At 40.5% G+C, this 17133-nt stretch overlaps 1 protein-coding gene across 4 annotated transcripts in view; it reads left to right on the top strand.

Moving 5' to 3' along the window:
- LOC145978209 (uncharacterized) overlaps positions 1-17133 on the top strand; it is a 101096-nt gene that overhangs the window by 35653 nt on the left and 48310 nt on the right. For all 4 annotated transcript variants that reach the window (XM_083110658.1, XM_083110655.1, XM_083110656.1 and 1 more), the window contains exon 3: positions 8660-8751. In XM_083110658.1, coding sequence (XP_082966784.1) covers positions 8660-8751 — 92 coding nt within the window. The remainder of the gene's footprint in view (positions 1-8659; positions 8752-17133) is intronic.

Below are 17133 nucleotides of genomic sequence, written 5' to 3'. Positions count from 1 at the left end.
ATGGATGTTTGTGAGTGTCCATTCATGCATATCATCACTCACCCCCGTCTTCGCAAATTAGCCAAAAGCAGCACAAAAAGCAAAGTAAAATAAAGCAAATAAATCAATATTCAGCATCAAATATTCACCTATATTTAGCCTACATCTAGATAAATGAAATCAAACTGCAATCAAAATTACAAAGGAAAATAAAGTACAAATACCCATGCAGTTTTTTTTTATATAATTGTTGTTATTTCTGCCACTCGCTTGTTTCTTAATCTTTGATTTGGTACCGCAGGGTGTAAATTAACAGAGGGATGTTGCCACCAAAGATGTATTGGGGGGTCCTGGGGATCAGAACCCCCAATAAAGACTTACCAAGTACTACAATTAAATAACGAAAGTATACTTGTTTAGCGTTTGTTCTATAATCGAGGTATTTATTTCCACCGAACTTACTTTAAGGCCAGGATTAGATTGGGATCGCACGGCTTTGAAGGAAAACAGTAAAGAACTCTGGTAAAACCAAATCGAACCCCCCATCCCCCCCGATTACCATTCTTGTCTGGACAACAGGAACTTTTAAATTGGTAATTATGTGCATTCTACCCCCACAGAACGCAGCTATGTAATATCCACCTTTACAATTCCAGCCCACTCCAAAGTAAAATCAGTACTTGACGCTAAGGGTGGAAACATGCCGCTCTGCTGATTTTCAACCCCCAAAAGGGGGCGAATAGAAGTCCCTTGTCGTACGAAAACTGTAGAAAAGTCAGAACGGCTGCCCAAGACAGAAATAGAGTCGAATTGGAGACGAGGTTGCCAAGTCGCAACACTGCAGTACACTTGACACACATTTCTCTGTACTTTTTAACAACGGCTTCTTCTCAGGAGGAGGTTTTTTTCCTTGAAAGCCGACATCTGCGTCCTTCCTGTTATTTTTGTGTGTCTTGGTCGCAAATGCAGGGTGGCAGGGCTCCCTCGGCCAGGTCCAACTTAATCCCGTCCTGCTCTTCTAAATATGATCATGCTAGGATTCTTACGACGCTCATTAGCCGCGCAGAGAGGCTGGGGGATTGTAGAGGGCAGAGGGCCTCACTCCCCTCTAAAGTAATAGGCAAATAATTTCTTTTACCGTTTCTGTCGGGAAATGTGATATTACATGAAAGATTTCTACAGGTGATGGCTATACACAGATATATGTAGCTGAGCATAAGCGCCGCCAGAAATTTTTGTAAGGGTTAGGAATGAGGGTCTGACCGTTTATAAAACTTGAATACGAGGGTTGGGGAGTAAGTCATGGCAACCCAGTAATAATTCGACAATCCACGGATGTATTACAAATTTGTTATATACAACTGATGGCCGCGTGCACCAACGCCGATTATTGCGAAGTTCAGAGGAACGAGATCAATTGTAATCCACTCTAAATAAACTTGGTTTAAAGATTTGCATTGCACCAACGAAAAACGACGTTCAGGAGATTCCGTTCAACTGATCCGAGATTAATTTCTAAGGCTATACCTGATTGGTTGGCTAAAACAAATGACAATCAAGAATCCCATAGAGTAATGTGATGTGTTAAAGTATCAACATGTAGGAGAAGAAAATAATTCGGGCTGCAAACTTCTATGAATTTGAGAGATGTACTAATCAACCTTGTCAATATGTACAAGGATGTAGTGGAGTGTAAAAAAAATAATAATATTAAAAAAGAACTGACGGCACAACACAAAAGGAGAAGGAGAAAGCATGGAACCTTAATGCCTTACGAAATGCATTCGATTTTGAGAGAACAGCGTATGCTGTACCTCGCCCGCTCAAATAAAGATATATTATTATTATTTCTATTATTACTGTACTGTGGTAAGTATTTGAATTTTTCATTTCTTAATTCTTATGTATTTATATTGTCGTGTCGTGTAAATAGCCAGTAACATGTATTTTCGTAAATTTATACAATCATATTTCCAACACCATGTAGCAATATCGTAAACATTGCTGTGTTATAATTTCCCTTGCACGTAATATATGACATTTATATATGTTTTGTGTTCTGGGATAGAAAGTACAGTATTTATAAACATTACTACTTTGCACCACAGAACCACAAATTATTATTATTATTATTTTGCCAGTTTTTAGTTTACATAGTTCTCGAATTATCAGCATTGTACACCCAACATCTCTAGCGTTTGCACGCCCTCGATATCACTTTCCGCTCTTTTTATATTAAAAAACAACTGCCTGCAGTCGAAGCGTCAGTATCGTGAACCAGGATCACACACCAAAACGGTCGCGAATGGCCGATCAGAAGATAAACTCGTTTTGATGTTCCTAGATCGCGATCAAGTATTGAACCGTCTTCGTGCAATGGAATTTTCCAGTGATCCTTTCCCGATCCGAGTTTAAAATTTGATCTTCGTTCGTGCACACGGCCATGAAAGAGTATCCATTATGGATATTTTGTTGGTAGGAATCATGAAAGAAAACCCAAGCAACCCTGTGATATGCACATTTATTAATGTACAAGTTACAAAAACATGTCTGACCCTGTGACATACACATGTTACAAAAAACTTGTCTGATTATGACAAACCTTCGAAATAATCTCCCGCATTGTCCACAGCACGCTGCCACCGATGTGGAAGACGTCGAATACCATCGGCAGCATCATCCTTGTACATTAATACCGTGCGTCAATTTTGATCTTCAGCCGAGAGATCGGGAGAAGCGTGGCGGGCGGCGCTGACGGAGATGCCGACATTTGCGGCCTGTAATGCCCGCTTATTTTTATGGACATGTTTCATTATCTGTGGCTCTTAACATAGTTTCTAAAGCATATTTTTTTGTGTATATAAGGGCAGAACTTGGATGAATTACAGATGATGAATTATAACACAGGTTAGTGCTCGTTTTGCAATATTTATATAAATGTCTGCATATGTCCATAAAAATAAGCGGGTATTACAGGCCGCAAATGTCGGCATCTCCGTCAGCGCCGCCCGCCACGCTTCTCCCGATCTCTCGGCTGAAGATCGAGATGGACGCACTGTACATGTGTATGTCACAGGGTTGCTTGGGTTTTCTTTCATGATTCCTACCAACAAAATATCCATAATGGATACTCTTTCAGTTGTATATAACAAATTTGTAATACATCCTTCGATTGTAGAATTATTACTGGGTTGCCATGACTTACTCCCCAAACCTCGTAGATTGTTTATTAATTGTGTTTATTTGACCTTTCTGCCACTTTTGTCTAATCACGAAGATCAAGATGAGTGATAATATGACGAAATTGATGCAGGGACACACAAAGAAAATCCATGCCCAGGCCGGGATTCGAACCTTGGAACTTCGGTGGAGAGATCGAAAGTCACACACATCAATCAAATAGTTCCCAGCTGCCAACATTTTTACTGGAGGGACGGAAAACTTTGTCTTCATAAAGTAGGCAAGCGTCTCGTAAGTAGTTCTATCATTGTTCAAGATAAGAAAATATTCCGATAAAAGTAACAATCCGCTGGGGGAACATGCTCTGTAGACTCTGTAGAGTAAACTGCTTGTAGAAGAGTCGTGCATTATAATAGCGAAAATTCCCGGATGATTTTAGTCTTACAGGCAGAAGCACACAAGACTTGTAAGCTGGGCCTAAAATGTAATAGTTTCAGTAAAATTAATTAAAATGAAAACTTCTTAAACATTTTGTAGGTTCAAGTCCCTGTTCATTGGATTGCAACACTTCAATAACACGCGACACATGGCGACTTCTCAGAGGTGCCACCAGGATTAATCGTCTAGGGGTGCGGAATGAAATTTAGGGGGTGCTAAGCTGAAAATAAAGAATGCATGAAACATGTATGCATGCTTTAGTCACTACATCAAATATCAACCAACTTCCTGTTTTGCTTGATTGATTTGTAATTCGAAACGAAGCTTGTACAAATTGGGTGCTTTGTAGAGACTGCTTCCAGTGTAGGAAATTAAAAGCGGCTTCTTTTGCAGATTAGGATCCATAGCTTGCTAGTTGTATATAATAATAATAATCTTCCTTCAATACCTAACATTCTACGCTCAATATGACGACATGGGTTTGAATTGGCCGTAATGTGACAATGCAAGAGTTAATAACGTTTTCTTTGAAAGTAGGTTTTGAAAATGAAGGGATTAAAATTAAGGCCTGCGAGAGCACCCTTTCCCCCCCCATCTTTCTGGCGCCACCCCCGCTACTATCTCTGTGTAAGCGTGGAGATTTTGTTTTGAAGAAGCGCTCGCCACACCCACAATGCCTATTCGCCTCTAGCTAGAAGGCAAACTGTCTGTCTTTCTGCTCGAAGATTGTTAGAATGATGATAGTTAGAACAGGTAAAATATTAAGGTAAAGTACCTCTGTGCGTGTGCACACATATCATGTAGGCATATGGGGTGATGTGGAGGTAGAGCTCCACATATTCTTGATTTCGACCATAGTTGGGATGATGTGATCAGCATCACACCCAGCCGCCTTTACACCCCAGGGTTGCCCCCAGGTACCCATTTACGAGGCTGGGTGAACCGCAGAAACAGGGAAATGACTGGAATAATTCCTGACCCAGATCATCTGCCCCGGGATAGTTGGAACAAGCAAGAACAATCCTTAATTACATATCTGTGTATAGCGTTCCCGATGGCGTAGTGGTAACGTCGTCTCCTTGTAGTCAAGAGATCCCGGGTTCGATACCCGGTGGAGACACATAGTGGTTCGGATCTCACTTTAAACTGTAGGTTCAGTCCCGATTAGCCTATTTGTGCATAAAAGTGGACTTAAAATACAAACTGAAACTATCTGTGTATAAATTTGAGTTAAACTTGGATAAGAATACCGTTTTCGGAAACTCTGCCGACGTAAATTGGCTGCCCGCGTGGAATGGAAGGATGCAAGCGGACTTGGCTTCGTATCCAGGGGAGCGTGTGGGACGTCCCAGCTGGCACCAAGATGGAGGCCTTCGCTCTTGGAATAGCCAGGGGCAGTCACCACCGGGAAAGGTGGTTGGCCATAACTCGTTGCGCTGTGTCCTTTGTTGTCTTGGCGCTCTTTTCTTAAACATCGCCGTTGCTTTCGTAGTGAGCGACTTTTCTGTTGCCTAAACCACCGCACCTTGTGCAACGAAGGTCGTGTTGACGTGGCAAGGATGACGCTCTCGACTCGAAACTTTTTAATCTGCGTCTTTTTCCCGATTTCTTAACGCTCTGAATTCTGGAGAAATGCCCGTAGACGGAATTTTATTTCGATGGGGCTCATCCTTTATCAGTAACCATCATCTAAAGGCGAAAAAGTAGGGGGTATGTTAAGTGCAGGTTCTTCAGGATGCGGAGTGTGGAGGAAAAAATACAACTACATTGAAGTCACAAGCAAAAGTGTGTAATTCACAAACTCATCAACATGATATGCATAAACAACTAACATCTTAATACGGACACTACACGTTCTTTTCTCTCACGAAGGACGTTACAGATTTGCAGCATACATGATGAAAACGAGACAATAGAGCGAAGCGTGACATTTTTACGTAGTCATCGCATCGCACCTTCCCATTGTTTACACTGGGACATTTATTCGGGGACAAGAGCTGAAAAATTCCAACCAATTCCGGGAATCGAACCCTGATCTCCCTCGTGGTTGTCAGACGCCCTACCGACCAGACCTCCGCAGCTCCTTGGATGAGTTCCATACTTTGAATATTTCAATTTATTTTAATATATTTTCTTGTTTTTATGGCTTTTCTTAACACTTAAAATGTCTCACCTCGTTAACCAGACAATGATTTTGTTTCAAAGAAACAAAAAAAATGCTCCTAGAATTTGTCAAAATCGAATGACTAGAAAGTAATTTCGTTCTGTTCTTTTCATAAATACTATACTTATGTAGATATCTAATACTTAATAGTAGTGGTGGCATTACTAGTATTATTAGATTTATAAATTAATTATGATTATTATTATATAATGAAAGTGTATTAAAACAATGTGAATTTGGGAAAAGCTTTAGAAATAACCCTTCCCTTGATGAAATCCTGCGTACGCTACTGGTATTCTTTGTAAGTCTCCCTTTTTCAGTTTCATCATATCATTACCCCTCCTAATCGTCGCGATAGCCTAAAGTAGCAGAAAAGCGACGCTAAATAACACAAATCAAAACAAGCCCACAGAAGGTTCCCGGTGCGAGTGCCGGCATGCTCCTTCTTATTGAGCGTGCCTTGATCATTTTCGTTTAAACAGAAACAGCTGGCAACAATGCAGCTAATGGGTAAAAAGGGAACCATGGCAGTTCCGAGAGCCGATCTTTGTATAGATTCCCATCGACGCTAATTGGAGGCATTAGCTACATTCTCGATTAGCCACGCTGCATAATGTGAGCTCGAAATAAACCCGGTGGTGGCACATATAAAAACCGCGTTTGTTACAACCTGTCCCGCTTCCCGCGCTAGCTGATCGCTGGCTTTTCTAGCAGAAACCACGCGGCGTTGCCGCTGCAGACCGCGTGAACTCCGTGCTGGGGAAAGCCAAAGCCAGGCAGCAAATTAAAATACGCAACGTGGCAACAGCGTCTACGTAAGCGCCTCTCTTCTGGCTTCCATTGGCAGACGATTTTTTTCTCGTTTCTCATTGGCACCGAAACTGTCGCGCGATCGTTAGCGCGGGAAACGGGACAAGTTCTAACAAACGCGGTATAGTGGTTCGGATCCCACTTTAAACTGTAGGTCCAGTCCCGATTAGCCTTACTGTGCATAAAGTGGACTTAAAAACACCAATTCAACCAATTCGAAATAAACCGACCCTAATTGTATTTTAATGTGCGAATGAAGTTTTATAGGACAAAACGCCTGTTGTTTACTCGTGAACTTGAAAGGAAGAAACAAAAACGGAACGCGTGGTTATCTACGCAACTCTCTCGTGTTCTGTTTTGGTTCTGTGAAGGCGCTTTTTTTTTATCCTGCGCTTGCGACGTCTTCAGTTATTTTAAGACATCAAGTAATGCTGCGAGGATGCGTACACAACTGTCAAGCGTGCATTAAAACAGTGAATGGAGAATTATGTAAATATCTAACGTTAATGGTGTTTACGAGGGTCACTATTTATATTTTGAGCCTAACAATGAAAAAACAGGAATTTGGCATTGAAAACTGCTTTATTGTTTTTCGAAGTATTCTCCTTTATGGTCAATACACTTTTGCATTCTTTCGAACCATTTGTCAAAGCAGTTTTTCCAATCTTCTTGAGACACCTCCATAATATGGTTTTTGAACGCATCAACGGCGTCTTCCGCCGACGAAAATCGTTGTCCACGCAATTTATTCTTGACATTCGGGAACAAGAAGAAGTCATTGGGTGCCAAATCAGGACTGTACGGCGGATGACCCATCAATTCGATTTTTTGACCGTTCATAAAGTCGGTTGTTAGACGAGATGTGTGACAGCTGGCATTGTCTTGATGAAGAATGATCCGACGGCGTTTGTTTGTTTTCCGTATTTGACCGAAGACCTCTGGCAAACAAATCGTTGTGTACCATTCAGAGTTGACCGTTCTACGTTCCTCTAAAGGCACAGTTGCCACATGACCAGTTTTCCCGAAAAAACAGGCGACCATTTGTTTCGATGTGCTTCGAGCGCGAACAACTTTTATTGGATTGGGTTCATCTTGAAACACCCATACAGTCGACTGCTGTTTACGTTCCAGCTCATATGCATATATCCATGATTCGTCACCTGTTACAATCTTATATACGTCTTTTTGAAGCACCACGATTGTATTTATTGATCATTTGTTTCCACCAATTGACGCGAGCGTCTTTTTGAGTGTTTGTCAAATTATGTGGGATCCAACTAGAACATACCTTTCTCGCAGCTAAATGATCACGTAATATTTTATATATGCTGGTGGAACTAATGCCTATGGTTGCCTCAATCTCACAGTATGTCACATGACGATCTTGCAGTATTAGGTTTTGCACAGCATCAATGTTTTCTTGAACAACAACTGATTTTGGACGACTTTCGCGAATCTCGTCGGTGAGCGAATGTCGGCCACGATTAAATTCGTTATACCAGCGTTTCACAGTGGCAAAGGATGGGGCTTCATCGCCAAATGTGGAAGTAAGTTGATCGATGCACTCTTGTCTTGATAATCCACGTCGAGAATCGTAAAAAATCATCGCACGAAAATGTTCACGAGTTAATTCCATTTTATTGTTGTCGCGCAATCTCCAAAGCAACATAAACAACACAAATGAAGCTATTGACAAAACATTTGAAGTACGTTATGGTCAATAATGCCAGACGATTCCGTGCAAACGTCAAATCGCGCCTAACTTCAATCAGTGTTGCCAAGGCTCAAAATATAAATAGTGACCCTCGTATTTATTAACACTGTATATATTTCTCTTCAGGATAGCACAATTTACCACTATCGTTAACAAAACTTCCTTCCTTATGATGTCAAGATGTTAGTAACCAGACAGCATCCGCAAACCTATTTTTTATCCAAATAGCCCCACTATCCTCCGATTTCCCTTGCTTCTTCACAATATATGTCTGTGTGTGTTCAGCTTAATTCAATGCATCTTACCACGAAACCACGTGGGAACGCCGAACATATTTTGGACGTTTCTGAAATTTTGCTATTCTTATTTTGCAGGGAAACAGGTGGATGGAATATGGCACACGTCCATAGTGGCGTACGGACGGGAGTACTTCTTCGGATCCGGGGGAGTTCAAAGCATCAGACCGGTAAGTTATACGTTCCTTTAATATATATACATGGGCGGCGCCAGAAATTTTTATATGGAGGGGATCAGACCATTGATGAAACTTGAATAGTAGAAATAATAATAATAATAATTATAACACTGTTATTATTGTGAATCTTTGTCTGAAAAAGACCCTGTTAGAGGGTTTTACTGCATATTTTTTCTACAATAAATTTAGTCTTCGTCAGCATTTGATTTTTTTAATAATTATTATTAATACAATAATTCCTATTGTAAACGGACAAAAATAAAGCAATTTTAATCTACATTTATTATTATATAAATGGGAGACTTTTCTCCATGATCCACCAGATGGGTGAATATCCAGTAAACTGTTTTGCATTATTTTTTTATAGCTCATGCAGTAGCGTACTGAAATGCATAGCTATTCTGTGTTGTTATTAACTTTTACAAGCTTCCTTGAATAAACAGCTTTAAATGCTAGGAGGGAATTTTAGCCATAAAGTTTGTTACAGTACCTCTCGCATAAAACTGTAATTTTTAGAATTTTGGAGAGCTTAATCTTCGGATTAAATAGTGCAATATGAAAATATGACCTGACTCCTATATATTACATCGCATGTTTGGATCTAATGCAGTTTTTGCTACGTTTATTCTGTTCGAATACTAAATGGAGTTTATTTTCTGGTACTAACAATAAAAATAAGAAGCTCTGTGGAGGTGTAAGGAGGACCTTCTGGTAAGGCACGAACAAGTCAACCTCACTTCCACGTAGCACGCCTCGGTAACTTCAATGTTGCAGGCCAACGAGGCTTTGGCGTCTGGTCCTGCAATCAGTATAATCGCCTGTAAAGTTGTGTGTTCAATCATGGCCGTAGGCAGGAAAAAATTCTGGGGGATTCATTCATGTTCTCATGGGCGTCGCCAGAAATTTGAATGAGAAATAATAACAATTAGTATATAATAATAATTATTAATGTTATTATTGCTGTTGTTATATCCTCGAGGAGGCGTTCTCAATCCAGCACAATGTTTTTTTCTTCTTTTTAAGTTTCAATTTGTGTGTACTGAAATGCACAATTATTATACTTTGTTACTAAATTTTAATTACCTTCAAGAAAAAGCTTTTAAGAGTTAATTGGAAATTTTTGTCATAAAGTTATTGTTGTTTGACCTTAAAACTATGATTTTCAACTTTATCGGACAGGGAATTTAAAAGTTGGAAAGGGAATTTTGGGACAATCATGAGGAAATTTTGTGTGTCACCCAGGAACAACTCTGGAAAGTGGACAGCAGAAGTGAAAATTAAGAAGTCGCGGTTGAGCTGCGATTCCGAGAATAAAGCCTGCAGAATTCCAAATGAACGAAAATTCTAGCTCGATCGTTTCAGTTTAAAGTGTGATCCGATCCACTATGTGCCTTCACCGGGTATCGAACCCGGGAACCCTTGATTACAAGGCGAAGACGCCTATACTCTGTCCCAAGAATCTGTGGAGTAATCGAGTCCTCTTCGGAAGTAGTGACTCGAGGGTCTCGACCAAAGAACACATGAGAGGGGAAGTGGGGGCAGCTACCAGCCGTTTGCAGCAGCGCGCACTGCTTCGCTCCTCCCACTCGCTTTCTCCCCATCTCTACCGTTATGCGCGGCGTTGCTTAGTCCTGAGAGACACTTGTCGATTTTAGTTCTGATATGGGGTTTGACCCAGGATATTTTAACAGGTACAAACAACCCAAGTGCTGACGCACCCAAAATTTCCATTACAGTCAATCGGTAAGCTTTCTGTTTTTTGTGTAACTTAAAATTAACAATGTTAGTTTCCGGGGGAGAGGCGACAGACCGGTTCGACCCCCTCCCGACACCCATATGTATATTTAGGGTGGATAACGGCCCTGTAAAATATTTGAATTTTATTAATCTGATTGTATGTAAATATACATTTTTTTCTGATACTGTAACATGTTTATTTACAGTTTAATGATGCTGACACTATTTCCTGTTTAACATGATTAGTATTTTGTATATTATTCTGTACAAAATGTTTGCTATTTTTGCCTGTAAAAATTATTGAATTTTAAATCAAGAGAAATTTAAGTGTGTTTACAGTTTATATATTAAATTTCCTTTTGTGTGAGCTTCACTCCATCATTTCATATATTTTGTGTCCGTTCTTAGAGCCTAATATACACCATTAGATAATTACAAGGTTTATGTACTTGCACCAAAAGTGATTCTGATATTTACAAAATACGAAAAACTCAATATGCTGACCAGGCAGAAATTTATTTTATTAGAAAACATAAACTAAACGTAACGTTTCAACCTTCTAGCAAGGTCTTCTTCAGACTCTGCACCAAGTACAAATGTAACAAGGTACAAAACAGGACGATATATATACACAAACATTACTCCCCTCCAGACTATTAGAAAGTTGTTTTGGAACATTCTAGTAGGTGGCTTCCCCTAGTCAACTGTACTTTCACCTGAAAGTGAATGTCGTTGGACTCTTTATCTCACGCTCTATTTCCTTCATTCTCCTCTTCTCTTTCTCTCTTGTCCTTTCCACTCTTTCTAACACCTTCTTCCATTCTTTGTTTATCTTCAGTCCCCCATTCCAGTTCATTATGTCTTCTTCACCTTTCTTCTCTATTTCCTTGGCTTCCTTCCATTTTCTCACTAGCATTCTCTTCTCCCTTTCTATCTGCTTAGCCTCATCACACTCTATGTCATGTCCTGTTTCTCTCGTGTGTTTAAATATCGCATTTCTCTCTCTCTTAAGTCGTACATCATCCCTATGTTGTTTCAACCTATCTTTCAGTCTCTTTTTCGTTTCTCCTATGTACACACTCTGACATTCTTTACATTTCACTTCGTAGATAATCCCTTCCTCTTCTCTGTTTCCCTTTTTCTTTGTTTGCATTCTTCGCTATTCCTAAGATGCTTCTCCCTCCCTTCCTGTAAGTTTTAATGCCCGCTTTCCTAAGCACTTTGCATATCTTTTCTTGGTCTTCCCCATACTCCTTATTCCAAACCACCTCTCTTTTTCTTTCTCATCCAATTCTCCCCTGCCACTTTTCTTTCTACAAAATACTAATACTTTTGTACATTATTCTATAAATTAATTATTTAAAGTGATTAAATCAACCAGATTTAAATCAATTCAACTTGGTGCATTTTTTTTCATATGACGCTAGTGATTATACAACGAGCAGACAGTATGATACTTCCTTTCCTTACCCGGCTTTCGAACCCAAGATCCCTGGTGTAGTAACGCGCGCCCCCTGCAGATCAATCTTGCCAAATTGTAAATAGTTTCTGATGTTTCCCGTGGTGGAGTGGTTAGCACAGCTTGCTACGACGCCGGGGGTCCTGGGTGTGGGACTGTCCCTTCGTCATATCGCCCATCCACATCGTCACGCAATCAGAAGTGGCAGAAAAGCGACGTAAAACAACCAAGTCAATCAATCAATCAGTTTCCGATGTTTCCACTACGGATGGCCAAATCCTAATAAAATTTTAACCGGACGTCTGACACGTTCTTTAGTCAAAAGAACATGATTTAACTAAAAGAGCAAATAATAAGTTCACATGAAAGACTCCAAAGCATTCGCGTGAAGCCTCTCAGGGTATGGGGTAATATCTCTCTGTTAGATCGTGAAATAAAAATCAAAGTTAAGTTTGCACTAAGAAAAAGGAAGTCTATTTTACTTCTTTGCAAACTAAATACTTATATGCGTAACATATAATCCATGTCACTCAAAGAAATTAAACTTCTTATAATTCAACTTGATCACTCTATTCAAAAACCCGAGCCCCAACTTCAAAGTCAAGACAAAACACACTCGTAATTGCCATGGCAACAGCTCTTAACAAGATAAGTATATGCAGGTTAGTCACTATCCTGACATTATCTTGGATAGGTAATAATATATAAATAATCCTTTGCGCAACAGCCCGTGAAGGGTCTGGGCATACCTACCGACTGCCGGTCTCCCTCCCACACTTTCTCTCGTCACCTCTAAGCGAGGAGATCTGCAACCAGTATTGGAATAGTCGGGGGGTCAGCCCGACGTATCCCCATCCGTTATAGTAGGTCGTCTCGACCGGATTACGCTCACTCACTCGGAGCTTCCCAATTTCCTCACGATGGTGGGTTGCCACCGGCCCTATACGTAGGCCGAATAAATTCCGACCTGAGCCGGATTCGAACCTACGCCGTCCCGCAGCGAACGATCTCAAGACGAGTGAACGCCTTAACCCGCTCGACTACGGAGGAGGACATCATGGATAGGTAAATTACAGAAATTAAGATTTAAGAACAATAAACATTTGTACAAGAGAAAAGGTAATTAATAACAATAAATGGGAAACGACGTGTCACGTCGGAGAATTTTTTATCCGGATTTAAAGTGAAGTATCCGGATACCCGAAATATCATATTCTGTGCATTATCCTAATGTGCGGATTTGCTACAAACCTTTCATGTAATCTGTTTGTGCATCCGTGCAACGGACACACTGCTTATTTTTAAAATGCGAACTTTTTTTTTTGCCTATATCTCTGCAATACTAAATTCAGTATAATGTTTCCGCCATAAAAAGGAATAAACGTAATGTAGATACAGTTTATTTGGTAAATATTTCCTTAATTTCAGACACCATTGTTACCAGAATAGCTTACTGAACTTGGAAAAGTAAATAGCGATCTAAATACACAGATTATCTGAATCGGATATCAGGAATAACTGTATTAGTGTTATATATATGTACAGAGGCACGTATTTAGAAATATATTTCGGGGAGGGGGGCGAACCAAGTGTCTCAGAAATAATAATAATAGTAATGTTTAAATTAAAACAATTACATAATAATTAAATTACATATTAATGAAAATGTAAAAAAGGTAAAGGTAAAGTGTTCCCCTGTGCATAGCACCACGCCATGAAGGCGTATAGGGGGTGGGGGGTAACGCCCCACACTTTCTTGATCCGGTCGTGAGTGGGGGTGATGTGATCAGCATCACGCCCCTGACCGCCTTTACCCCCCAGGTACCCATGTTATTCGACGCTGGGTGGGCGCCGGGGCCGCTTCCACCGTTAGAAAAGTTCCCGGATTTGAACCGGCCGGGGATCGAACCCGGGACCTTGAGCATGGTAGTCAGACGCGTTACCGACTGAGCCACCGCGGCCACCATGAAAATGTAAATTTATTAATATTGCATTTTTTATTATATGAATACTTAAAGAGATGGTATAAGAATATAAATATAACAGCATATATTTATTATCTTGTTTGTACTTAAGATCGTCAAATTTCTATAAAAACAAGGAAATCAATGTCAAATAGATAGAGAATTGAATATTTATTGAATGATTATAATGGATGTCCCTGATTAATATTATATGTATATTTTCATAAGTAATAGTGCCCTTCAAAGCAGTATGATCCGAATACAGTGGAACCGAACTTCAACATCTCGAATTCCTTGATAAGTCGAATTTTTTGTAATCCCCTTGAATTGTCCATTACACTCAATACTAATTTTACCTCAACAACTCGAATAAAACCTTGATAAGACGAATTTATGTACAGTTTATGGGATGCCGTTCGAGCTCAATAACTCGCAGGTAGAGTATGAAAAACCTCTAGGAGTCGAAGTTAAATTCTAATCACCTTTATATCTCGAAGTTTTAGTCGCACGGTCCTCAATAAGTCGAAGCGTAGGGTGCTTACGTACAATGTCAGGTGATCAACATACGTTATAGGCATACGTAGTGCCGACGTTCAGAAGGGTCAGTAAACTTTAGACCTCTATAACTCGAAGTCGGCGATTTTGGCCCTCAATAACTCGAACCTTGGTAAGTCGAATCCTTAATACCTCGATTTTTTCTTTTCCCCCCTCAAGTTCGAGTTATTAAGGTTCTACTGTATAATAATCCTTGTCTTCCAAGTTCATAGGATATAAATAACCCTTGATTATAGTACAACAAATGTTGAGAAATACATTTTAGTACTTGCTAAGTCTTTCTTTGGGGGGGGGGGAGTCCGGACCCCCCGAAATACGTCATTGTCTGTACTATCCGAATATTCGGATTATCCGTTGGTCCGAAACGGGCATCGGATAATTTGAAATCAGAATTTTATGGCCAACCCCCTCAGCCACCCGTATCCCCCACCACACAGATACCAAGAGCCTGAATCACTCTCGCATAGGACACGGAAGAGCCTTTTGGAATTCCTCCGGGAGATGCATATGGAGAAGCAGCTGACTGATGCACTCGGGGAGGCATTGCACTAAGAGGATCGAGCGGGCGTTCAACCCGACGGGACCAGCACACTCGTGGTCACCATAGATAGAAGCAACGGGTCCAAAATAACCGCGCAGGCCGGTCCTCAGACAAGGAATGCTTCGGTCTTCGACCAGCATCACGTGACTAACTTTTTTTTTCAGTTTCCTTCTCGAACGACATCAATCGTTCAGATGATTTTATTTTTCCTTTTTTGCTGAATTTCTCTGCAGACGTGAGCTTATTCCAGAAAATATAGGTGCGCATGTACGCATATCGTCCACTGGGAACGCAAATATTGTCAATTTTCAGGAATTGATTGATTTGCTTTATTGTACTTCGCTTTTCTACCACGTTTGGGTAATCGCGGCGATGAGGATGAGTGATGATATGATGAAATCGATGAAGGGACACTCGCAAAGAACACCCATACCCAGGCCAGGACTCGAACCCGGGACCCTGCTCTTCCAAATTGAGAAATTTTACTTGCAGAAAAATAAACTTTTCGAGTTTGACATCCCCACCCCTTGACTGTCTTCCTTAGCTGCGTTCCCGCATGAAATCAAACCGTGCAGATAATAATGTATTCAAGCATAACGACACCTGCAGAGGGGATTATTATTTCGCACATTTTTTGGTTCCTGTCCAAAATAGCTATAACAGGAACGTTTCCCGATTAAGATTTTCTGTGGCCCGCAGCCAAATATTGAAATAAACGCATACCCAAAATTCTATGAGCTGCATACTGGTTTTCGCAACCATTGTAACGCACGTATTTATATACGTATATATATATATGTTCACAAACCAGGAAAAATCTCAGTGTGTCACGAGACCCGGTCACCAATAACAGTGCAGAGGAACTTTCAAACAACTTATGGAAAGATGCCGCCCGATGTCGAGAGCATTAAGTCGTGGTATGACAAGTTCAGGACCACAGAATCTGTTGCTGACTTACCGAGAAGTGGCCGAACCATCAACCTCAGCGATTTCAAACAACGTAAAACATCAGCCAAAAAGTTTATCTTTATGATATCTTACACAAACTTTTATTTTTTCGTGCATACAAAGTGCAAATTGTACAGGCTTTGTTGCCTAATGATACCAGGGGACACACTGAGCTTTTTCCTGATTTGTGAACATATCCGGTTTCCTGGGCACTGCTACACTACAGCCACGTTACTGAAACCTGGAACAAAAAAACTTGGTTAGTTTTCCAACATTTTGGCACCACTTTCACATCTCTACCTTACATATAGCGGATATGAATAAAGTTTGTAATCGGGGAAAGACTTCTGGGACACCCGGTATTTCACACGTATAATTTGATTTCAGTCATAGTAATTTACATTAATGCGATAATTTCAAATTCAAGTGGTGTTTTTTGAGTGGGCAACACTATTATCGGGGTAATATACCCCATGGAAAATACCTTGCTTATCCCTCCGTGGAAAAAATATGTGGACGTCCATGATTTGCCCCCCTTGCCCCCTCGTGCGCACGCCTATGTACACAAGTCAGTAGTGAAGTTCATTAAATTGAAATTGTGCAAATGCGGTGCAACAAGAAACCGATATGTAACATTCTTCTTGCCAGTCCGATAGAAAGCTTGCACTCGTCTGCCATCTAGCGAGCGTGCCGAGAACTTACGCCGCAGATGGAAGCAGCAGTTACGCACGAGATTCTGCTTTGTTTTTATGAGCATCCCAAAGCAGAGGCGATCAAAAAGTAGCTTTGTAATGGTTTTAAAGATTTACGGGTCAATAATTGATAGTGATATACCTATCGAAGTCTCGGAAAAGAGAAGGAGACGCTATTGAAAGATTCTTCAACTATATCGAAGATCACTCTTCAAAACTATTTGTTTCACTGGCATACGTCGTCGCCTTGTAATCAAGGGGTCCCGGGTTCGATACCCGGTGGAGGCACATAGTGGTTCGGATCCCACTTTAAACTGTAGGTCCAATCCCGATTAGCCTTACTGTGCATAAAGTGGACTTAAAACGCCAACTCAATCAACCAAACAATTCACTGGCATACGCAGGATTTTTTTTCCCCATTTCAGGCTGGAATTGTAAAAGTGGATATAGGGGCGGGATATATTATGAAATATATCG

The sequence above is a fragment of the Lepisma saccharinum genome, chromosome 24 (genome assembly GCF_977018435.1).
Source record: "Lepisma saccharinum chromosome 24, izLepSacc3.1, whole genome shotgun sequence".
NCBI classification, from domain to species: domain Eukaryota; kingdom Metazoa; phylum Arthropoda; class Insecta; order Zygentoma; family Lepismatidae; genus Lepisma; species Lepisma saccharinum.
The sequence above is the reverse complement of the archived record's forward strand: the minus strand, read 5'-3'. Positions and strand labels throughout refer to the sequence as shown.